This window comes from Sander vitreus, chromosome 19, assembly GCF_031162955.1.
Source record: "Sander vitreus isolate 19-12246 chromosome 19, sanVit1, whole genome shotgun sequence".
Taxonomy (NCBI): domain Eukaryota; kingdom Metazoa; phylum Chordata; class Actinopteri; order Perciformes; family Percidae; genus Sander; species Sander vitreus.
This window is the reverse complement of record NC_135873.1, coordinates 5356243-5381488: the sequence shown is the minus strand read 5'-3', so window position 1 is coordinate 5381488 and position 25246 is coordinate 5356243. Positions and strand designations below refer to the sequence as shown.

The 25246-nt window shown below is 40.3% G+C and overlaps 2 protein-coding genes across 3 annotated transcripts; one reads left to right on the top strand and one right to left on the bottom strand.

The window, feature by feature from the left end:
* Nucleotides 1-599: 599 nt before the first annotated feature.
* On the top strand, nt 600-7035 carry tex261 (testis expressed 261). 2 transcript variants are annotated; one of them, XM_078276094.1, is made up of 7 exons: nt 600-810; nt 2855-2949; nt 3584-3663; nt 3788-3941; nt 4614-4681; nt 4813-4915; nt 5442-7035. In XM_078276094.1, the coding sequence occupies exons 2-7, from the start codon at nt 2892-2894 to the stop codon at nt 5555-5557; spliced, it is 579 nt and encodes a 192-aa protein (XP_078132220.1). In that variant the 5' UTR covers nt 600-810; nt 2855-2891; the 3' UTR covers nt 5558-7035. The 2 variants fall into 2 exon arrangements, with proteins under 2 accessions (XP_078132220.1, XP_078132219.1); XM_078276093.1 differs by lacking the exon at nt 2855-2949 and having other exon boundaries at nt 602-810.
* Nucleotides 7036-7231: 196 nt separating this feature from the next.
* Nucleotides 7232-11178, bottom strand: ankrd53 (ankyrin repeat domain 53). The gene is made up of 6 exons (XM_078276092.1): nt 11126-11178; nt 10760-10853; nt 9971-10170; nt 9362-9529; nt 9138-9258; nt 7232-8547 (listed from the first exon to the last, which is right to left on the bottom strand). The coding sequence occupies exons 1-6, from the start codon at nt 11176-11178 to the stop codon at nt 7981-7983; spliced, it is 1203 nt and encodes a 400-aa protein (XP_078132218.1). The 3' UTR covers nt 7232-7980.
* Between the last annotated feature and the right edge of the window lie 14068 nt (nt 11179-25246).

Below are 25246 nucleotides of genomic sequence, written 5' to 3'. Positions count from 1 at the left end.
TAACATAGGGGTGTACTTACTTATGCCCCCTGTATTTTAAGGAAGAACATTTCTTTATTTACGATACATTATTCATTCACAAAGAAAATTGGTGTCCTTAAAGGTTGGATTTTTCCTCATTTCTTTAATTAAGGCATTAAGATCAATTTCCAAAAGATGATTTTTTTTTTTTTATTCCTCTTTTTAGTCAACTTTAGCATGGGTGTCCTAATTTTTTCACATGACTGTATGTGGCAAATTTATGGGCATAGGCCTACAAAAAGAAAGTTTTTTTTACACAGCAAGTGCAAACTATTTCACTCTGAATTTCAGGCAACAGTGTTGTTCCTCTCAGCGAACCTCTTGGTTTAACTGATATACAGCCATACAACATATAAGCTGTGGAGATGGAACACAATATTTAGGTCAAATGTTTGCTTGCCTGAAAGAAGTATTGACATTTCAAAAACTGATGTTTAAGGAATAGGGCTGCAACCAAAGATTATTTTCAATATTAGGCTATTATTTGAGTTATCCGTCAGACAAGGCTACTGCACTTCTTCTCCAACCACAGATGGCGCTACAACCAAAACAAACCTGTCCCTCCTTGAGACAGGACCCTTCTTCTCTCCTCTCCTCGGCCTGTACTGAAAACACACTGGGGCAGGATCTTTGACCAGTGCTCCAGCGCTAGTTAGCAGTCAGCTAGCTGTTTTCTGAGTTATTTTCATATATTTGTGTGTTGTTTCATATGCAGAGAGATGTGGTTTATTTATTTACTCAGCTGGCTGTCGTTAGTCATCCAGATATCCTTCGTCACTCTAGCAATAGGTAAGTGATGCTGAGAAATCCCTGCAAGTGCTAGCTAATATTCGCTTGCTAATGCTAGCGAACCAAGACAGCAGGTGAAGTTGCATCAAAAATGATAATGGCACATGTTTTTGGAATGCATACCATTAAGTAAAAGTACAGTAATGTATTATGGTCATGTTGTAATGTGGTATAATTTTTTGGGACATGGGGAAGCACTTCTACTGGATGTAAGTTAATGTTTGCTAATAGTTAGCTAGCATTTTGCGTTTCTCTCGTCAGCCCTCTCGCGTTAATCGATTCAAACTAGCTAATCAATCAGTTGATTCCACAGCATATAGCTAAAGTAAGTGTCTGGCATGCAGTAATGAGTAAGATTAAGTAACATCCAGCAGCAGTCTTTAGGGGAAAGGATAAGCTAATATGCTAGTCGGTATTGCATTAACTCTAACTAACATTAGCATTGTTTGTTTACATTAAATCTAGCAGGTTAGTTGACAGGCTGGCTACCTGACATACGGTTCACGTGCCTGTCACACGCAGTGCCAACAAGATATTGAGTTTGCTCCAAAACTTGTAGATGAAACTTGAGGTGAATAGCTTGTGTCTGTATGTCTGTCTACGTTGCCAGTTAGTTACCTTGCCACGTAACAACTGCACCTGTCAGGTGTGGCTGCTGACTGTCAAACTCTGTTAGTGTCACACTCCGTCGTATCTGTCAGCTCTTTTTTGTGTTGCTGTTTACTCTGCATTAACAAGAGGCTGGATTAGGAACAGTGATTTCCATGTTTCCACAAATTACATTAGATTTAATGATAGTACCACTTTAAGGCAACCTTTATTTATCAATGTTTAATGCTATATAGGTCAGTTAAAATTAATTAATATAAACACTTCTGGTTTTGCCAGGCTGGGAAATCCTTTTGACTGGTGTCTTTTCTGCTCCAGCATGACATTTACTTTGTATTTTTAGCTTCAGCATCTCATTAGTTCATCGCAAAGAGCATCTGTTTATTACCAACATGTTAACAGTATTATGGCACATTTAGCTTCTCAGAAAGTGAGCTACTCTCGAGCATTTAATCAATGGAATCATTACTACATAATTGCAGAATAGAAAGCGTCAACAAAAGCCAAAAGGATTTCTCACATCTTGTCACCAAATGAATGGCTTATAACTGATGTGTGAAGCATTTGGAAATGATTTATTAATAAAGACATCAGATACATTTATAATCAATTTGTAAATGATGCCTTATTAGAAAGTGGTACAGACATGATTTATTACCAATGACCTTCCGGCACTTTGTCGCCACTCATAAGCTGCTTTGTAACGCCAGGCAGCAGGCCACAGTGTGATACTGTAACCAAAACTAGGTGAAAGAGCATGTGTAACCCGTGAGTGCATGCCTTCACCCCTACTCTCTTAAGTTAATATCATCATGCAGTATCTTCCCACCTCTTATCAACTAATACAATTAAGGATAGGATTGGCATCACATGTGTCATCAGAGTCAGAGTTTGTTTACTTTTTCTTATTCATTATTGCTTCATTTGAATCCTAACTATGTTTATTATGTGCCATATTTCATGTAAGCAGTATCTTATCTGTCTTTTCCTCTGGTAAATCCAGTAAGCAGTGATGGTTTAGAAAATGTCTTGTTCATATTTTATTTATTGTGGGGAGTTCTGTATGGAGTTTCGAACTTGGAGTTCAAAAGAGCAAGGCAATTTGCTGTCTCTATTCTTGGCTCTCTTTTTCTTTTGACTTGATATCTTTTGGAAAGTGCACATTGCCTTTGTGTGATGAAGCTCTCGGACTCTCATACAGTTTTTCATACAGTCTTTTTTGCCGTGTTTCTGATCTGGTTATATTAACTCACTTGACTGAACTGATATTATTTGGCATGCCTTTCTTGCTTTGCCTTGGCTGTTCACTAGAGACGGTATTAAAACAAGTTGGCCTTGGATCTCAGGTCATATTTGTATACTCATCTTTATTCAGGATACATTCTTTTTTTTTTTTTAAGGATTATTTTTTGGGGCATTTTTTCCCTTTTATTAGATAGCGACAGTGGATAGACAGGAACAATGGGAGAGAGATGGGGGATGACACGCAGCAAAGGGCCACAGGTCGGACTCGAACAGGGGCCTTACTGGGTGAGCTAGAGGTCGCCCCATTTAAAGTCTTTTAAAAACAAATCAGTAACATTTAAGAGCTTTTGAGAACTACTGATAGATTTGTAGAAACATGTGTTAATATTCCTCGAGGAAAGGTAGTGGACGATCATTTGTCAACAAGTGTCATTTTGGTAGTGATACCAAATCTCAGGTATTGTATCGTAAACAGTAATCCAAAACCATACCAAGCATTACTGTTGCCTGTCGTGTAGATAACACTATCCTGGTAGTAAGCATAATGAAGCAATGTAAAGCATATTTTGAAATTGTCTCTACCACACTATTGAAATCATCTTTTATTTCTTTGGAACCCTAAATATTGTTGATTTTCAGCAAAAGTGGAATATTAAGTTAATACATTGACCAGTGTCTGTACATTTTCTTTAGTAGTTTTAACCTGTTTGTTTTTGTATTGATTTCCAGCACTGATGTTTGAAAGACATCACCTTGGACTTTGAGAAACTGGGATGGACTTTTTTTTTCACATTTTTTCTGACATTTTTAAGACCAAACAATGAATCGATTAATCTAGAAAATAATCGGCAGATTAGTCGATAATAAAAAATAATCGTTAGTTGCAGCCCTACATCACCTTCTCTTTATCTTCACCCAGCTGCTGGCCTCTACTACTTGGCGGAACTAATAGAAGAATACACAGTAGCCACCAGTCGAATAATAAAGTACATGATAATGGTGAGTAAGCGGCTATAGAGTGATGTCATTTTCTTTATGCATTTGTTTTTAACCACATACTGTAGTAAAATATGTAGTTAACAACACCTGTGTTCTGTTTGACTGTTTGTGTGAATGTGTCCAGTTCTCGACAGGTATGCTGGCAGGTCTCTATCTTTTTGAAGGCTTCCCAGTGTTGATGGTGGGAGTCGGCCTCTTCACTAACCTGGTGTACTTCGGCCTCCTGCAGACTTTCCCCTATATACTGCTGAGCTCCCCAAACTTCATCCTCTCCTGTGGTAAGTATGACATGCATTGTCTGTTAGTGACATTTACATCCAACTCATTCTCACTCCCATCACGTAAAATACGGATGCTTGGTCAGGTGCCTTTGGCGTTGTTATTAACGCTAAAAGTCTCCTTTAGCGTCATATCTAAACGCGCTCTACCTAAACACGCTTGATCGGGACTATTGGTGTCACTTTTGACGCAGTTAGGTTAAGGAAAAGATGGTGGGTGGGCTTATGAAAGGTACGTTTCTGTGACACGCGGGAGAAGAACATGACAGTTGAGTTTAGGAAAAAAAGAAAGCGACAGTTGGGTTTAGGAAACGAGACACGCGGGACACAAACTCCGGTCTCCGGGGTGAAATTCCTGTGTTGTTTGACCCATCCACCACCCCAACCACCCTCCCTACACGGAATTTCGGGCTTTCATACTACTCGCTACCATTGTCGCTCTTAATGCTAAGTCCTCTTCAAGCGCCACGTAGCTGCTGCTCTGCCCGGTGCGTTCGACACGCACGCTGAAGGGTGCTTTTTGCGTCGTATCCGATGCTGACAGCCACAGCCCAAGCGTCTGTATTTTACAAGTTCGGAGTGAGAACGGGTTGGTACATAAATGTCTTCATTTTTCTTGTCTTGTTTTACTTTTTACAACATTGTTTCTTTTGCTTTGTCTTCACTCTCCAGTGTTGGTGGTGGTGAACCATTATATGGCCTTCCAATACTTTGCACAAGAGTATTATCCATTCTCAGAGGTAAGTTCATCTCAGATTTATGAAACCATGTACTGTCTTTGATAAAGTGCTTTTTTTAAGAATTGAGGAAAGATTTTCTGCCATTATAATTTCTCCTATACTTGTCTTATAATCTTCCTTTTGGCACCAAGGTGCTGGCATACTTCACCATCTGCCTGTGGGTGATCCCCTTCGCCTTCTTTGTGTCACTGTCGGCGGGGGAAAATGTGCTTCCATCCACCATGCAACAAGGAGGTAAGCTTTTTTTTGCCTATGTTGTTATTGATTGGTGCATTGGTAGCAGTTGAGGGTTCAGTATGTTTTTATTGGATTATCTTTATATTGACAAATTCATGTCCAAATTCATTGACAAAGCCATGTCCGTCTTTTAAAGGAACATGTCAAGTTTAGCCCATGGACTAATACTAGCCTCTAATCTAATATTAGTCTGGATAACTGAAACTCGTAATCTCAGGGTCGTGGGTTCGAGCCCCACGTCCTGCGCATTCCTCTTTTTTCACAAGACTCTTTATTTCATGTTTGAGGGTTCAAGCCCCACGTTCGGCTTGAACATTGCTTTTCTTTTTTCCAATGTCGCTGTGAGGATCAGTATAATTTATTTCATCTTTATCTTAAGCACAAATTATATATATATATTTCACATTACTGCCAGCCTTTCCTTATTTGAATACTTTTTTGGATACATTTCTGACCTTCCAGGTGTGTGTTTCTCTAGTATAAAAACAACAACAGTATAACAGTTGCCCTTCTTCTTTTTTAGATGATGTGGTGTCTAATTACTTCACCAAGGGCAAGAGAGGGAAGAGGTCTGGGATCCTCCTCGTGTTCTCTTTCCTCAAGGAGGCAGTGCTGCCCAGCCGACAGAAAATGTACTGAGGAGCTCAAACTCGGGGGTCAGGGGGTGTGTGAGTGAGTGTATGTGTTGAAGATTAAGGGTAAGCAGGAAAGAACTTTGGAAATTTGTTTCTGGATGGGACTGAAATGAAACAGTGGCCAAGGTGGAAGAGCACACGAAGAGGACGGACCAATGAATAGAACAGAGCTTCCTGCTGGTCGAGCCTATGGGTTTACACAGGCCGTATTTGTCTCTCTTATATTTTTCTGTCTGTCTGTACTGACTGCCAACAACATCTACTAGAGACCTCATTTTGGGGATCTTGTCCGTAGCTCAATGCTTTCTTATTGTCATATTGGACTCCTCCATATGTATGTGCAGGGTCTGAAATTAACAACCACCAAATACCTGTATATTTTGACTTTGGCAGATAAATCATTATCAATTTTTCATCTTGAGATTAGATCTGCTGTCATTTGTGTGTTGAAAGTCTCACACTTTATCTGATTCAATACACAAAGTAGCATTCAAGACAGTTAGGAGGCTATCTGAAACCGCTTAAAGGTGCTCTAAGTGATGTGACGCGTTTTTTAGGCTACAACATTTTTCGTCACATACAGCAAACATCTCCACACTATCTGCTAGCTGACTGTCCCCTGAACACACTGTAAAAAAACGCGGTCTCTGAAGACAGCCCAGGCTCCACAAACGGCAACAAAAACAAACTGCGCCAACCTGCACCATGAACCATAACAAACAGTGTTCCAGCCAATAACCGACAAGGAGGAGCTGGTGGAGTCATGAACGTGCATTGTGGAAGTAGCCTACTGGCTAATGCTGCTGCAGTGATGGCTCAACCAACTCCTCGTCGGTTGACGAAAAATGTTGTAGCCTAAAAAACGCATCACATCACTTAGAGCACCTTTAAAGGTACTTTCTGGGTAAATCCTGATGTCCAAGCTTGGATTTTGATGTGAAGTGATCCTGGAAAGGATAAACGTGTTAAAGTGGCAAACCAGCTGCAGGAAAAATGCCACAGGAGTGCTTATTTGTTTTTTCTTCAAATGAGATAACGCAGTCTTAAGTTATGGCGTAAGGAAACAAGATAGGACATAAATACTCTGCCCTGTTGCATCACATCGATGAAAAGGGGTTAAAAGGGCACTTAGAAAGTATTACTTTTATAATTGAAACACCCTTAAATTAAAGTGAACAATGGATATCTCCCAGTCTAGATCATTTACATGTTGCCACCAAAGTGTTTTCTTGTTTGCATCTACAGTGTCATTAATCACCAGCGCTGTAGTCTGCAACCTGCGTGTCTTTTTTTGGACTGTTTTTAAAAATTCACAGTAATAACAAACAGATTTTTGTACATTGATCGCTGAGTTAACCCGACATCATACAACTAATGAAAACACGTGAAGATCGAGCCTGTGCAATGACTCTTGTGTGTCGGGGACAAAAGCTGTGGTTTGATTAAAGTACTATTAAAGAGGCCGAAATTCTTTTTACCAATTATGGAGTGCGGTTCATTGTAGGCTGGTATACACACAAATGTATAATAAAAGATTTTGTTGAAATAACTTGCAGATTAAATGGTTCTTTTCACAGGTTGGTGTTAAAGGACATTAAAGAGAGATGTCCTCGTCATTTCCAATTAAATCAGGTTAATTCACCTATTCAATGTTACATTTTATTAGCAGTACAATGGATTTTCCAACTGTCACACACCCTCAATTTGTGTGTGTGAGTGTGAGAGAGAGGGAGACTGTCTAGCTGGATGGCATTATGTTATCCAAGTCCCATGTGGCTCAGTCACAGTGGGTGCACCAGGTTGTGGCTACTGTGCACTTTGACCCCCACTGAGATGTTAAATAAAGGAAAAGGAGAAAACCGCAACACAAACACCTTTAGCTGACAGGCAACAGCTCCCAGTTAACACACATGCTGTTGACAGCTCACCTTTCCTGGATCCCGAGTCAGTTCCCTGGGGGGGAGCAGTGAGAGTGCAGGGATACATCTGAGACAGGTGACCCAGTTCACTGAGGTTTTCTCACCTTTCACTCACCCCTCCATTCACCCTGCTATTGGAGGCGCAGCGTCTGGAGTGTGTGGCATTTTTAATTTTGTCACTTTGAGCTGAAGTCATGGGGTGGCAGGATATTCTGTTAGTCTGCTGTTATGACTGTTAATACTCATGATGTGAGATTACACAGGGGACACTGTCAGATGTCTATACAATACATATTTTCCTAAAATAGAATCCTTACATGTTAATTTCTACATCATTTCATATAAAATCTATAAAGACGTTAAATCTAATTGTTCTTTTAACCACCCACCAAGTTTGGATTTAAAAATACATGAAATATTTCAATACCAGATGAGTTTTAATACATTTCTTAAACACATCTACTAATTTCAGGTCTTGTGGGAGCTCTTCCAGTACAGAGTGCAATGATCAGTAATGTCCAGGCTCCAGCACCTCAGCCAGATGCATGGCCACCTCTGTCCAGGGGGAGGTGCTCCGTCCCTGGGGGTATCCTCTGTGCTGGCCCTCCACAATGTTCTGTGGCTCAAAGTACCGTGGGGAGGCGATCCTGGAAGGGAATGCTCTGGGAAACAACACCCTCTCGAGGATATCCAGAGGCACGTCAGGGGTGGGGCGACATGTGCTGTCCCACTTGGTGGTGTACTGAGGCTGCCTGCTGCTGCTGTCCCTCCACACCATGACATTCCCTCTGAGGTCCGGCTCTCTGAGGGGTTTCTCTGGCTGGAGGCCCAGGAAGATGGTCCAGGGTCTGGAGGATGAGGCTGGAGGCTGCTTAGTGGAGGTGCTCTTGTCCTCCAGAGGACCTTCTGGCTGGTGCTTCAATGGGTGCTTGGCATGTTTTGGTTTAGAACTGTTCTGATCTGATGGGAGGCACTGGGTGTGGTACCGGCTCACCCAGACTCTGGGGGAGAAATCCTTCAGGAGAGGAAAACCTTTTTTGTTTGCCCATTCTGCCATCTTCTCATCTATAAGTGTCTGAAAATGGACAGGGAGAAAGTGTGATTAGTTTCTTAGATACGAAATATGCTGCACATGTCATTATAGCAACAATAAATACTGACTGACCTTGCACTGCTAAAATATTGATTTTAATTGTTTTTTTTTTTTTTAACTTACTGGGAACATTTACGTTAATTAAGATTCTTATACTACCTGAACAATGTAACCTGCACATTGATCACATTGTTCAAGGATTTTTATAGTTAAGTAAATAACATTTCATTCAGCTTTGTGTTTTCCTTATCTAAATTAAAAAAACAATGTTCTGACATGTAAATGTTTCTCTGTTTCTGGCACAGTTTGGGGGATATTTATGCGTTGCCCCTAAATGTTGGATTTCTAACTCTATACAAACCAACCTTTTTATTAAGATTATTTTTTTGGGGCATTTTAGGCCTTTATTTGTGTAGGACAGCTTAGACTTGAAAGGGGAGAAAGAGGGGGAATGACATGCAGCAAAGGGCCGCAGGTCAGGGTCGAGCCTGCAGCCACCGCGTCGAGGAATAAACCTCTATATATAGGCACCCGCTCTACCAACTGAGCTACCCAGGCGCCCGCAAACTAACCTTTTTATTGAGCTTATTCAGTTTGACCATATCCACAAGATCACTGTATAAAGTTTGAATTAGCTTCCTCTCCTGCATTTCTTTCTTCTTATCCGTCTGCCACATGTAGCTTTTCAGATACCTATACAGAAACACAAGAAGTCTGTTAAAAAATAAGTCAATTTTACCCAACACAGTTTAATGGAACTTTAATTTTGGTGTGAATTGTTCTTTTAGCTTGTTACCTTGCCACCTTCCTGCGGCACCAAATGCGGGCCAAATCCAGAGGCGTGTGTCCCATGTTGTCCTGGGCCAAGACATCTGCTCCGGCCTGCAAGAGGATCTCTGTGCAGTCCAGGAGGCCTTCAGAGGCAGCCAGGTGCAGCGGGCTCGTCCCTGAATCTGTGGTCCTGCTAACAACAGAACTATATTAGCTATACTATATTTCCATGAAATATATATATATATATATATATATATATATATATATATATATATAGAACTATATTTCAAAAACTTCCCAGCTTTATCATCATTATCTTCGGTGTCATCATCATCATCACCACCACCAACATTTGTCATCATAATCATCATTAAACTCATTATCCCTTGCAACAGCAGCTTTAAACTTTCACCATCTTCTCATTGTAATCATAATTTAACTTTTCGACTCTGCAGTGTTTTTCATTCTAAGCTTCTCTCTTAAAATGCTTTACTTTGGTGAAAGAAGTATGCAACAGCTGAGTGCCGCTGGATCCAGCTGACAGAATTTATAAATGAACTCATATTAGAAAATAAAGCAGCCGAAACAGAAAACCTGCACAAAGCAATTATACACAAAATAAGGCATCTACACATTGACGTCAGCCCCGTGCTCCAGCAGGTATTTGAGGCACAAGGAGGTGTTGGGTGAGCTCCGGGAGGACAGGACCATGTGAACAGGCCGGCGACCCTGGAGATCACTGCTGTTGATCCACCCTTGCCTGGATTCCACCAGGAGCTGAACAGTAGCCAGCTGGCCGTAAAGGCAGGCCATGTGAAGCGCTGACAGACCCTGGAGGATGAAACACAAGTTATGTATTCAGGTATGTATGCTTTCTCAATGGCATGGCTTACTGGGATACTTAAATGGAGTGTGGGCCATCACTATTTCTTACACCTGTGTTTCCTGCTATGACAAGCAACGAAGGTGCACAAGTGGAAACTAAGTACATTCCGTAATGTGCTGTTCAAGTTATTGTTTAAGGTACTGGCAATGTATCTCATTATTTCCATTTTGTGAAAGTGTGTGCTTTTAATAAAATACATTTTTGAGGGAATATTGACAGGGCAACCATTTCTTTGAAAGCAGGAGCTACTTTACAGATTAAGGTTTACCCTTCATTTAATTGGATTTCAGTTTTTACTTACACCCGCAACAGTAAAATCCCATTCTGGCCTACAGAATAACATATCAGTTATCATATCAATACCCTCAATGAGACATTTATACTCAACTTTTGAATACTGACTTCTTTTTACCTTTATTGGTGTATATTTATGTGGTGGTATTTGTAAATGGTTGGAGTATGGATACTTTATTGCAACACTACACACAGGAGTGGACAACCTTCTACAGTATACCATACTGATAATGAGCCTACCTGTCTGCTCACACTGCCATCCAGCTTCTCTGGGCTGCCAACAGCAACAGCTGGAAACATGTTCCCGTCTGGGGGAGCTTTGTGGACAAGTTTCCTGCAAAATGAAACCATATAGAACAATATAGAAACTAGGTTTGTAAATGCTTGGCAATTAATACCATAAGGCACAAGAGAGATTTAAGTGAACTTGAAAATGACGAAACATGGCCAGCCAGTATACAGTCATGTAATATTTACAATTGCCCATATAACAAACTAAAGCGTTTCAAGCAGCTATCTTAACTAATGTATTCAGGTTTATATTAAACTAAAGCGCAGAAAAACAACCTAAAAACTTACATATTCTTGACGTTATTTAATATTTACCTATTTTTACATTTCCCACGTCTCCGTTTTCCGGATTTGTTGACAGGTTCCATCGTTGCTGTGGAAACGTGGTAACCAGGAAACAAACCCTGATTTACGACAACTCTGCCATGTCTATGCAACTCAGTCACAAGAAAATAATGAAACAGTTTTTTTTTTTTTTTGTAAAGTAAAACTGTGAGATACTATACTGACCCTCTCTACAGTAGGTATATACTAATAGACCAATATATTTTTATTTAATCTGAGGCGAGGCAGACATTTTCTTCTTTTATGGTATCTCAATAAAATACCTTGAGGCGATGGAAGCGCCACCTGCAGGCAGCAGTAAAAAGTGTCGTGTTAGTGGTAGTGAATAATTTAGAAATTCATATAATTTTGGATTAATGCATGACATAAAACATTCTCGGTTGCTGCTGTTATTTGTCATTATTCTACTGAAAGTAGCTTTAGCCTTGAATTTGGATAAGCAATGCTCAAAGCTCATCGCCTTTGGCCCAGCTGCAATTTGATTGGCTATATTTGCCAAGTACTGTTGACGTCATGCGCTTGGCAAAAATGTTTAAACCATAAACCATATGTCTTTCCTCATAGGTTTTATATTTGGAACAACAGATATATTTTGTATAAAAACAAATCCATTTTCTTTCAACAGTGGGTTGACAACAACATATTGCTTCTAAGCCAATTACTCAACCAGCGTGGTCAGCTTTATAATTATGTTGAGTTTATTCATCACTACGGCATCCCTGTCTCTCCGAAGGAGTTCTCTATTGTTTTTGATGCAATACCTTCAGCTGTCGTTGCACTCTTTAAAGGTTTTAATGGAGTTGGTGATCACCCTGTACTGTTAAATGTGAAAGAAACAACTGTTGGGAATATTTGTTTTTCACTACAAGCTAAAAGTAAGAATAAGGCAACTCGTCAACTCTTTCAGCAAGACGTTAAGAGTACGCCTGCTGCTTTATCGTACTGGTCTTCATATGTTGAAGAGATTTGTTGGGAAATGGTTTGGCTATTGCCACACAAGTTCTTCTTAACCAACAAAGTTAAAGAGATCTCTTTCAAAATGCTCCACAGATTTTACCCAACTAACCATTATCTGCAGAAAATGAAAAAAGACATTGATATCAGCTGTACTTTTTGTGGAGAACTAAATGAAACACTGGTACATCTATTTTGGTCTTGCCTTTATACCAAGACACTTTGGAGCAGATTATCACATTTCATTGCTGTTCACATTTACCCTCAATTCACATTACTTTGGGAAAATGTATTGTTTGGATTCACTCAATATGATAGAAAGAAAGCTTTATTCTGAGTATTATGTGATGAATTTGATAATTATTTTAACCAAATTTTATTTACACAAGTCAAAGTTTTTGAGAAAGAAGCCAAGCTTTTTGGAGCTGACTGCCAATATTAAACAATACATTTTTTCCATTTCTACCTGTACAAAAAAAGCTGTTAGATCATATGACCTTTGTAAGCTTTACAAAATATTTGTATGAATTGTTTTGCTTTGTTTTGCTTTTTTTTCTTCCTTTAGTAACCCCCTGGCTCGTCTAGAACATAGACTGTTAAGATGTACAGAAGACGTTCCTTCCTACTGTATGTCCACATTCTTCAATAAAGTTAAAAAAAACAAACAAAAAAAACAACCATAAACCATATGGATTATCTCCTACAGCACACATTTAAAAGTTTGCCTTTTGAAGAAAAAAAACAACAACCTTGAGATTAAACACCTTGGTGCCCATAGACCCAGTTTGGTGCCCACCACCGTAGAAGTAATCAGATTGAACGTGGAGTGGTTCTCCAGGGGAATAAATGGCTAACGTTAACTGCTAAACTAACGCTAGCTTGTCAACTCTTGGGTTATTTGGAGTTCAATTTACTTGGTCAAGAACAGACTTTCAGGATCTCAAGCATCTTTCTGAGAAAATAACCAAAACATGAAAGAAGCAGGACAACGTGGTAAAATTGGGTTTACCCAAATTGACAGCGCATATAAAACAGCAAGTTGACTACTGAGGAGTACAGGTATGTGTTCAGTTGAATTGTCACCTATGTTAAACTGTGTGGGAAATGTAAAGTTGCACAGTATGTCATTTTGTAGAATTTGGTAATTTTCTGGTTTTGCATCTGTCCAAAGTAGGTTTTGTTATTGATTGCCCCACCATTTTCTGCCAAAAAACGCCAATGAAAATGCAGATATTGGGCAAATATGTTTGAGTAGTAAAAGCGTATTAAGGAAAGTGTTACATTCTTATTTCTTAATTCTGTACTGTCATGATAGAGCACCTCCAATAGGCCTACTGTTTTTTGGTGTCCACTTTGTCTTTTTTTCCTTTTCTATCTCTTTTTAAAAATGTAACTGAAAAACTTTCTTCTTTTTTTAATCTCACTTTTGACTCACCTGAGCAAACGTTGGGCTGCAGATGCTCAAATCAGAAAAGAAAATGTGGCAAAAAGCTCATAAACTGTAGTGACAGCCACTTGATATAAGATTTTTATTCAGCAGCCATAGTCCTGTTTCATAGATACAGCCTTCATCAGCATGTACTTGTTAGCTGTTCTTCCATCTCGTGAATAAAATAAAAGCCCACAGCATATTCAATAACCTGTTGCGTCTGAGTCAATGTAATAGCTTGTGACAGATATGGGCAGAAGAGTGGCTGCAGGCATGGCAGAAATGGATACTTCCACCCTCCCATGTAGAGTCCACAGCTCCCTCCTCATACATCCCTGGTGTGTTTGTATTGACAGCGCATTAGGATTGGCAGCTGCACTTGGCCTGAGTAAAGCAAGGGTAAAGCAGATCAATGCTGTGGAGGCCTCAGAGTTCCTGTATGTTCCACTGTAGCCACACGTGGGGCCGATATGAATTGAAACAGTTATATTCTCCATGTCTCTGTGGGGCTGAGGGGTCGATGGGCTCATTGAGCTGCAGGCTTCTCTGATCACCGCTGTTGACCACTTGACCCAGGCCCTGACTTAACTGAGTGTGGGCCACATGTGCACTGTGGAGAACAATGTGTGTCAAGGCAGAGATACTATAGTTTGGGTTTAGTGTGGCTTGGGTTTACAGTATTGACTTTTTAGTAAATGACACTAGTCAGAATTTAGGGGATTCAAAAGATTCATCATTTATCATAAGGTTGAGGTTGTCTAATTTTTTGGTGTCCTTGTTTATTTTTCCATACATTTTCTCAATTGTCTGTGAGATGGTAAATCCTAGAGAACATAAAGTCTAGCCACACACTGTTGCTAAAATTAAACTTAAAATTGTACCCATTCTATCTATGCAGCGTCAAACTTCCTTAACCCAAATTTAAATTATGAAATTAAATAATTCCTCTTACTATTTAAAGTTGCCTTCACTTTTTTCTAATACTTTTCACTGACAATACCTATTATTAAATTTCTTTATTACACCAAAATAAAGCAAAAACATAAAAGAGGAATAAGATAAAAAAAAGGAACAAATGAGAAACAAGATATCCGACTACTAGTGGTGATGGAAACATTTACAGTTACAACAACCACCATCATCACCTTCCTCATCGTCACAATGAATGACTGACCTCTTTTTATTTATTTTTAGTTTGTCAAAATCTTCAACCTCAACGTCCACTTTCTAGCTTTTTTACAAATGTTCACTCTTTGCTATCAAATCCATAATGCCCATATTTCCCTTAACTGGCTTAAAATTCAATCCTGCAGCTTTTATGCATCTGTATATTTTCTTTCAGCTGTTTAATTGATGACTTTCCCTTTTTATTTTGTCATTCTCTGTCACTCAAATCTGTCAAGGTCCAGTGGAGGGTCAAGGACGGCCCATGAACTCCTGGCTTTCTGCTCCAAACTCCCCCCAGAGCCTTCGCCTTTATCACAACACCGCCACACTGCTACTTCGATGACAAATGCATGTGTGTGCCCAGAAAGAGTGAGTACAAGTAAATTGTGTGCGTGCACATGTGTATACAGTCCTTGTGTGTGCATGTGAGTGTATGGGTTAATAGGAAGAGCACGGCCCCACTGCGGCCTCAGCGACTTCCTTTGACCTCGGTCACATGTCATGGAGGTTGTACGGTGCCTTTGGTGTAGAGCTCTTTCATGTTGACTTTCAGCACAAGTCCCTAGACGACGACCCCTGACACAACCTCCTACTTCCAACAGTTGAGTGCGTGTGCATGTGTGATGTGTGTGTGTGTGTCTTTGATTGTCCATGTACTACCAAATTCAGTCAGTATGATAGCGTATCCCCTTCAAAATCTTAAAAGCTTTCTGCCATATGATGTTTGTAGCACAGTTTACAAGAAATGCAGATTAGAGTAACTGATTAGAGTATTACATTAAAACAAAAGTGTGTGTGTGTGTGTGTGTGTGTGTGTGTGTGTTCTTGTTTAACTATATTTGTGGGGTCCAAAAACCGGGAATAGAGTATACTTGTGGGGTCCGGACAGCTTTGTAGGGCCAAAATGCTGGACCCCACAACTTTAAAGGGCTGTTTGAGGGTTAAGACTTGGTTTTAGGATTAGGTTAGGGTTAGGGTTAGGGTTAGGCATTTTGTTGTGATGGTTAAGGTTAGGGTAAAGGGCTAGGGAATGCATTATTTCAATGACGGGTGCCCACAAAGATAGTGAAACGCACTATGTATGTATGTATGTATGTGTGTATGTGTGTGTGTGTGTGTGTGTGTGTGTGTGTGTGTGTGTGTGTGTGTGTGTGTGCGCGTGTGCGCGTGTGCGTGCATGAGTGCATGCGTTACATCACATTCGGTTGATGCAGAACTGATTAGCAACGAGCCGATCAGAGCTGTCTAAACCGGCTTAGGGCGAGGATGAAAGTGAGCTCATGTCCGAGCAGCCATAGATGGACTCTCCCATTGGTCTGTCATCCAATCAATCCCCCTTCTGTTTTGGTTTAACAGGTCTCAGTGCACATGCGATGGAAATAATCCATTCAGTGTTGTGTGTTCTATAAATCTTTTCTTTTTGTTATGTTTAAAATCTTATCCCTCCATTTTTGGTTATTCATTTATTTTTTAAAGATATTTTGTCCTTTTATTTTACCCTTTATTGACAGTAGTAAACCAGGGACATTGGCTACTAAGAGACACTCAGTTTAGGTTTTTGTCAGGACTTGGCTTCACTCAATGTGCTCTTTGCTGCTCTGTGTGTTTGGAAAATGCTGTGAACTCTTGGTTTGATAAAGCGCTATCGTAATATGACTTTAATGTTAAAATTAAAACAGTTTGTCTATCATATTTCCTGATGCCTTTTTAGAGACAGAAAACTGGTTTATAACAAGTGGATTTTTATGGAAAAAAATATTTGAGTGGAAAAGTTCTCATTGAGCGACACTTTCAAGAAGAGACAAAAGTGGTGGAGGGCAAAAGCAGTGAACAAGAAAGTGATTCAGGAGAGAAACAAAAAGTGAGACTGCGGAAAAGAGAGAGAAAACAGAGAGAATGAGAAGATAAGGAGTAGATACCAGAGTGAACACACAACCTTGATATGCCTTCATATTTGATGAACCACCTTACAGGAACCCTGTGCCCTGGGGCTTCTGAACTCTGCTTGTGTAAGTGCGCTGATGCCCTCACTTTCCTCCTTCTACCTCCTCCCTCTCTCCTCTTATCCTCTTCTGGTCCACCTCCCTCTTTTGCTTCCCCATCCTTTTGCGTTTTACTCCATCCCATAGCTCCTCCTCCTATCTATTTTCCTTTTTCCCTCCTACTCTTCTCTCTCTCTCTCTCTGTGCTTCATGCTCAGCCAGGCGGCAGCGCGCTAATGCACCATGGCACATTCTGCAGCTCTCAGTCACAATGCGACCAGGCTTTGCGCAGTGACCGCACGGCGACCTCACTCAGTAGCGCCGCACACAGGCGCTGTGGTGTACGCGCTGTGCTGTACGCGCTGAAGAAGCAGGGTTCTGCCACTGACAGGTATGATCAGAACAAATGACAGTGAGATGAATGAAATGCAAGCAGAGAAAGGCTAAAGCACCCTAAGCTCTCTATCTAAAAGCCATTTTTGTGCCACTCGTGAATTATCAAAGTGTCAAACCAGATGAGGTAGGAGCTTATGTGTGCAGTTGTAGCATGTGGAGCATGCAACATGACAAACGCCTCTGTGACCAGATCAATCTGTAAGTCATGTATGCGGTATCTTATATGGCAGAGAGCACATATTTATGAACAGCTGAGCCACTGCTGCCACTGGACATCTAGATTCTCTCGACAATTATTGAAGGTGTTACTCCTTCAATCATTGCTGAGAGAGGAGGAAGGAAAGGAATGTTTTTTTTTTCTCTCCTATCCTTTCCCGGTGCCATGCTTTTTCATCCCCGAGGTCCTGACAGACATCCTGGCATCACACCTTCCCATGATCCCGAGCTTTTTTCCACATCCTTTAATCCTCACAGTTCAGCAGAAACAACCGGAGGGAAGAAGAGAGAGAAACATGTAAAAGGACTGAGATAGTGAGAAGACGAAAGAGGGAGGCCTTAAAGGTCAATGTTTCGAATGTAGAGGGAAAGAGAAAGAGACATAATGTGTGTATATTGTATCCTTTGCATGGGAGGAGATAGCAAAGCTCAAACTAGCTCATGGTGGACCTGTCCCGTTTTATTTCTTTTTAGGTGGTGATTACTCTCAACAACACAGCAAGTCTTCTCAAACCTTAGGGGGATTTAGTCCATCTGGCGGTTGTCACATCTTCCAAGCTGGCTTGCTATAGGCTGTACTCTAACATCAGTGTAATTTGTCCCGTAATCTTTAACAGTTGTTGGAATAAACCAGATACTTACAAGTAAAAGTCTGTTTAGTGCTAGTTACTTGCTTAGCAGCTATGAGCATCCTTAAAAAGGTAACTAGTTTAACTTGACATACAATATTACTGCCTCCAGATCTCTAGGATTAATCATATAAATTAGCATGACCTGTCAAGAGAATTTGAGAAGACTCCCACCAGCTTCCACTATCAACTAAAACCAAAAGGAGAAATATTCATTGAGGACTGCCGTACTGTAAAATAGCTGTGTATACCATATAGACCATCATCTATACGACCGTGTGGACACTTCAGAAATGCACAGTTCAGCTGAAAATACTTAGAGCAGATGTAAATAGAAATAATTTTCACCATTTTGGTATCATTTTCTAGTGTTTAAGTCATTAGTTACAACTTATTAACCCTTAATTATAAAGTGCTACCCAGGTTTTAAAATGAAACGGCAAATCCAGACTCGGATACCCAAAAACGTTGTTGTAAGATGATATGAACGCTTTCCTAATTTACAATGTTTTGGGGTAATATCATCAAAAGATGTGATACCTGATGTCATACACTGAGTTTTTTTCTAGTTTTTTTTCTGGGCTTTTTTGACTTTTATTTGTAAGTTGAGAGGAGACAGGAAATAAGGAAAGAGAGAGGAAAGGAATGATGTGCAACATACTATAGGTTTTCCAGGCCAGATGTGTACTAGGTGTGTTCAGTCACAGTATAATGTATTGTCTTACACCACCAGGCCATCAGAGCACCTCCACTACTTTGATTTGTAAGCATTTAATAAGTAATGAGATCATACAGTAGTGAGTTTCAGAACTGCAGTGTTCAAAAGAAAATGACTTATTTTCCTTCTTTCTCCACATGAACTAGGGTTAGGCAATATATCAATATTATATCGATATCATGACATGAGTCCAGATATCGTCTTAGATCTTGGATATTGTAATATTGTAATATGGCTTAAGTTTAGTCTTTTCCTGGTTTTGAAGGCTGCATTACAGTAAAGTGATGTCATTTTTCTAAACTTACCAGACTGATCTAGCTGTTCTAGTATTTGCCTTTAACCACTTATTCATTATATCCACATTATTGATGATTATTTATCTAAAATCTCTTTGTGAAAATACTTTGTTAAAGCGCCAATTGTCAACCCTACACTATAGTAGCAATATCGACATTGAGGTATTTGGTCAATAACATCGGGATGTCGGATTATCTTCATTTCGCCCAGCCCTAGCGTGAACCTCCTGAACTTTGCTGTGACCTCAGAGTTTACTGCTTCAGCTGCTGTGTGAACTCACACTCTGGTTGTGTGTAAAGCTGCAAAGATCACCCGCTCAGCCGACACCATTAACAAGGTCAAATTTACATGTATCCAATCCTTTTCTGTCAGGAGATTGCACTTGAACAGCAGCAGTTATCATCTCTGCTTTGCACTATTAACCTGCAAATGAACATAAAGCTTTGAGAGACGAACTGACATGCAACCACCATGACACGCGCTATAGCCAGTGTGTCCTGTACGTGCTAACACTGTGTGTGTGTGCAGTTTATGTCATATATGCGTTTGTGTGTGTGTGTGTGTGTGTGTGTGTGTGTGTGATCGCTTTCCCTTGCACGCATGTGTGTTGCAACTGACACCGTAACCCTTTTTAATATGCTGGCCTCTCCTCTTCTATCCAGGTCACGGAGCATTGGCTCGTCCCGGTTCATCAGCAGGGCAACGCTCCACAAAAGCCATTGTTCTCATGACACGCATCCTCCTTATATTCATAAAATGTGGTGTTAGTAGAGACAACATAAAATGCTAATGCCATTGGGACAGCGATACCACAACAGCTTCGGGACAGTCAGCCACTTTATAATGTGTACACTGTGCCTAGATAAACATGATACAACAGGAAGTGAAAGACGCACACACAGGCCCGCATGCAAAGTATAGTGTTTGCCTGAGGTTTTTCATATTTCCAATTTAAGTGCTTGTATTTTGCTCCTATTATGAAACTGGGGTGCTGGATTTAGACCAAAATAAACCCAATAAGCAGGGCGGTGGGTGGGGATTTGGGTGGAGGAAGGTTTGTCTTTCAAACCGATGAATAGACTGCTGATCCAATGATCTTCCTCCTAAAAAACTAACAATGCGCTGACAGTTACTTTGCTCTCCAGAGACATACAGCAGCCACACTAGCCTAATTACCACCTTAAATTATTCAGCATTATGGCAGCTACATGCAGAAACATTGAAATCCATTTGGACCGACAAGACTAAAAGGATGTAGCCTCATACCTTGTGTATAGCATGTTGATCACTGTATTATTGATGCAGGATATGCTGTGTTTTATCAAGCTCAGCTGAAACTGAAATATACCTAAACTTAACCCCAAAGACTTTACATGCCATAATTCCCACGTGAATCAGAACACAAGATTTGATAATTAGTTGATATCCAGTGTTTGTATCTGAAAAGTGCTATTTTGTGCGTATGTGTGTGTATAATAAGTTTAAAAAAACAGCTCAAAATGTCTTGTTTGTCTGAGACTTCCTGGTGTAACACTAATTAGGTAAAAGAAAATAAGTCAATTTATTACAGTATTTTAAAAGGTTAAAAATCGTTCATCAAAAAAGACAGCCCTTTTTTTTTTTAGCTTGACAGTGATAATTTTTTTCTATTAAGTTGATTATGAAAAGGGTTCATTAGTTCAAGAGGTTGGAGATGAATTACCTTTTCAACAGATTCAAAAATCACCAGTGTTGAGGTTAAAATGGTGATTCGGGCTGCAGAACAACAAGAACGCAAGTTCAACCAAAGTTCTCCCATTCAAAAAGAACTCAATGAAGCCTTTTAAAAATGTAAAGCATGAGAAAATTCAAATTATCAAACCAATGTCCCTCTAGAGACTCAATTTGACTCAGTTTGAATCCAGTGAAAGGTTTATTTGTGATTGCTGGTGTTTTCACTCCTTTTACCTGGAAGTTGTTTTGATGGAGCACTAAAAATATATCTGCAATCAATCTCCACTGTATTAAAATAAGACTCTTTTAGATTTATACAGATATTTTGTACATTTTTGATGCACGACCCATAGTGCTAGCCTGGTCCTACCAGACTCTCGTACATTTCATTTGTACAGAGAGTCTGGCCACTCTCCATTGACAAGTGTTAACTTCCTTGAAGGCGGATACTCTGTTGAAGTTTAAAACTATTGGATCTACCCAGAGCCACTCTGGTAGTCTGGCTCTGCCCTCCTACGTACTGTCTGGTAGGACCAAGGGGGTAAGCCTCTGCCCGGAACGCGTACCTCCTATGGCGGCATTTTGATGCTACCAAACCATCACCTCTCGTTAGCATTCCATTGACTGCCATTCATTTTGGCGCCACTTTGACAGCAAATAACTTTACATCTGAAGCGTTTAAAGACTCTATTTGTCCACTGTTTATTTCTAAAGAAACACGACAATGTATAAAAGGCTCCATTACCTTGTACCTCACGTTATGGCTCCGGTGCAGACGTTTTTGTAAAAATACGATTGTGTCATAACCATGCAACTTACTGTCGCATAGTAGAGGAATTACCGTATAGTACAGGAGAAGCTCACAGGCAGTTTCGACTTACATTCGCTGTTTAAGTTTAATTACCAATGTTAACTAGCATTTTAGTTAGCAATAATTAGCCTGTGCTTATGTTATCTCCTTACATATACTTACGCTCGCCGTCTCTGTAAGATTGGAAATGATTGAGATTTCTCTTGGCACAGCTACCAGAAGACTTACAACTTTCAAACGGCTTGCTAACGTCACATCTACGCCACAACATCATGGCCACCAACACAACTCAGCAAAGACTGTTACAACGGTCCGCATCTTTCTCCGCCACCATTACGGAAGTCGCTGAAGGTTACCGAACCTCAATGTCATCGTTGTCAGCCACTCCCTCTGTTTGCTGATTGGACCTGTTAAAATTTGATCGGAGAAAACCCAAGAATATACCGCAAACCCAGACGTAGTACGTAGGAGGGCGGAGCAAGGATACCATAGTGCAACACCTCAGCTAAAATATACTTAAAGCTGCATTAACTGCAGGGAAAACAAGCTGTAATTAAAACACTGACACATTTCCACATTGTAAAGTAGATATGGCAATCGTGTTGGCAAACTGTTACATCCAGCAGACACAGAGCAACATTAGTATCTATTTAGACCCGTGTTTCTGACAACCTGATGAATCAAGTCCTTTCCTTTTAGCTCTGTTTTGGTCTCCACCAGAAATATTTGGCTCTGTAGCTGCTGAATGCTCCACTATGTTTACCAGCTATTCGCTAACTCTGTCTGTCTACTGTTTGGTGCTGTGCAGGTAGTGTAGTGTTTGTTCTTGTTGCTGTAAACAGCTGCCTGCTGCTGCTGGAAACTAGCTGTATGAGAGTGGTGACAGTGACTCAGATGCAGTAAGAAGAAACGGTCCCATTTGTTATTTCCGCAATCGCACATAATATAAATCTGTGAATGTGTGTGTCTGTCGGCTTTGTGTGTGTGATCCTCACCTCCCCTGGCATCCCCCACAGCGCCGACACTATGTTCTGCCACCCTTCATGTCCAGCTCCTCTTACCCGGGGTCATGACGTCAGCAGGGCACAGAGCAGCAAATTTTGATCTCGTCTGGCATGTTTGGGCTCTCCCTGCATTTTCAGTCAAGTCTGCATGCAGACACCTACTGTGCTGTGTTAGTCTGCTCTTACAACTAATGTGTGTGAGTTTTTGTATCTGTGACAACGGCAGATGTGTTTTTTTAACCCATCCACACAGTTGTGTGTTTCCCTGTTGTCATTCATATACTATATATACTGTACATTGACGTCAGTGTTGTAACGTCAGTGTTAGGCCATTTGGCTCAGATACTCTGTGTGTGTGTGTGTGCGTGTGCGTGTGTGTGTGTGTGTGTGTGTGTGTGTGTGTGTGTGTGTGTGTGTGTGTACTCCCTTGTATTTAAAAAATGTGTGGATGTGATACACGTGTGCCTTCGTGCGTTGATCTGTCTATTTTCATCAAGTGTTGACGTTCGAGTGTGTAGGCCTTCATATGCATTGGTTGTGTCCGTACGCCCTGAGGGAGTGAGATATGACCCATACAGCTAAGTTGTGAGCATGCTTAGTGTTGCATCTCCGAGTTGGGTTAGGGTATCTCCACATGTTTGACATGGGGTCGCCTTAACTATTGTGATCAAAGTGTGAAAAGAAATCAGAGCGTAAGAAATGAGGGTTAAATCACACTTCGGACCAGAGTCTGGCTCCTCTGGTTACCAGGTGCCCTCTCACCTCAGATAATGTTAATGTGCAGAGAGGAGAACAGATCCTGAGAGGACTCCAGGAGTTTTAAAAGCAGTGTAAAATTCCCTGGAGACATTTGGAGGTACAGTATAGGATACACTGTACAGCATCTGCATGAATATGCAGAAGGAAACACCTCCACATATGCAAATATAAACACATACACAGACAATTGAGGTTGACATACTGCATGACAACATGGTAGTAGACATATACTGAAATGTGCGGTATGTACAAGCGTCTTAGTGTGATTCATGGAGGATAATGCTGACTGCAGATTTTCTTTCAGGTGAAGAAAAAGGACTTGTCTGTAAAGCTGTTTGCTTGTTAGTTTCTGATCTCCAATGCACATATTTGAGCATAGGTGCTGAAAAAACAACAAAAAAATGTAAAGAGTAACTTTACACCAGGCTGAAAAGCAGTGTTTTTATTGCCTTCTCTGGTTTAATGTTTTAAGTATGTAGCAACTCTTATGGCAGAACTTCTCTGCTGCACCTGTAAACACACTCAACAGTGATGTCACTGTACTGACACAACTGGGGAGTACACTTCTACTGTACATCTCTGCAGCAAGGTGAGAAGTCAAACCACTGCAGGTTAGCAAAAACAACACTTTTAGCTGCCGATAAATTGCTCTTTAAGGTTTCAGTTTTACTCTGACTTGCACCTGGATTCTTTTTTTTATTTTAAAAAAACCCCCACAATAACCAAAAAGACAAGAGTCTAATGTGTAAATATTTATATTACTTGTGTTCGTTACGTGTATTAAAGTTATGGTGCTAAGAAATCCAACAAAAAAAAATATCTTAAGAAGTTCCTCTAATCTTTTCTTTTTCACTTGTGAATTATTGGATCATTTTTATGTTTTCAGGAGTTAAAATGTTTATTCGGATAAAACAAGAGAAAGAAAAATCCCTCTTTAGTTGCTCTTTATGATTATAATACGACATATTCAATCAGTGACGATTGTTTCGTTTTAGGGGTCACAGGAAAAATCACAAATCTTTATTCCTAAAACCATTATTAATTGCAAACAAAAAGACATAATGAATTGCTTGAGAACTGGTATTTTAAATATTGTTGGTGCTATAAAGTTCTTATCAATAATGGCTCTATATGTACACATTTGGATAATGCATACAGATGGTAGTACCTTCCTCCTCATCGTCCACCTGCTATCCGTCAGCAGCTGCTGAGGAACTGCATGCTTTTATATCACTGCGATGGTGCTCTTAGGCAGTGAGAAGAAATGACATCTCCCTTCACCCACACAGCCAACACAGGCTTTTAAAAACCTCTGTGGTCCTTCCCTCAGCTGTGTCTTCACCCATTATACACCGCCAGCCTAGAGCCACGCTCCCTGCTCTGCTCTGACCTAATGGGCTGCGAAGCAGGGAAGGGAGGGAGGGGGGTGACTATCTCTTACCTCTATCTGTCTTTTTCTTCCTCCGCATGTGTGTCTTTCCCTATTTTTGGTTTGATTACTGTAGTTCATTCTCTAAAAACACCAATAACATGTATTCCTTTTAGTGCTACATCTGGGATTTAGCTCTACCTCTGCAGTATTTTTTTGTATTTTGTTGTTGTTGAATTTGCTGGTCTAAATACAGAACCTGGAAACTGACTTTACATATAGATGCTTATTCCAAGGCTCTAGAGCTTTGGGCCCCACATCATAGTAGACGCAGGGAGCAAACAATTTTGAAATATCGAGATTTAATTTCTACCTATGTTACAGCAGCCAGTTTCCTATTAAATCAAGATTCACACATACACACACACACACTGGAGTGAAGGTTTATGTTTGCAGCTCAGATATCCAGCTGTTTGCACACTTGGAAGTGCTCAAAAACAGACTGAGGTCTGCCCAAGGGTGATGGAGGGAGAGAGCTGAGGAGAGCAGCAAGAGAGAAAGAAAGCTGAAAGATTATAAAGACAAGGGAATAGAAGAAGGATTCAGTTACCCTGTTTTCATTAATCCACTTATTTTGTCCCTGTTCT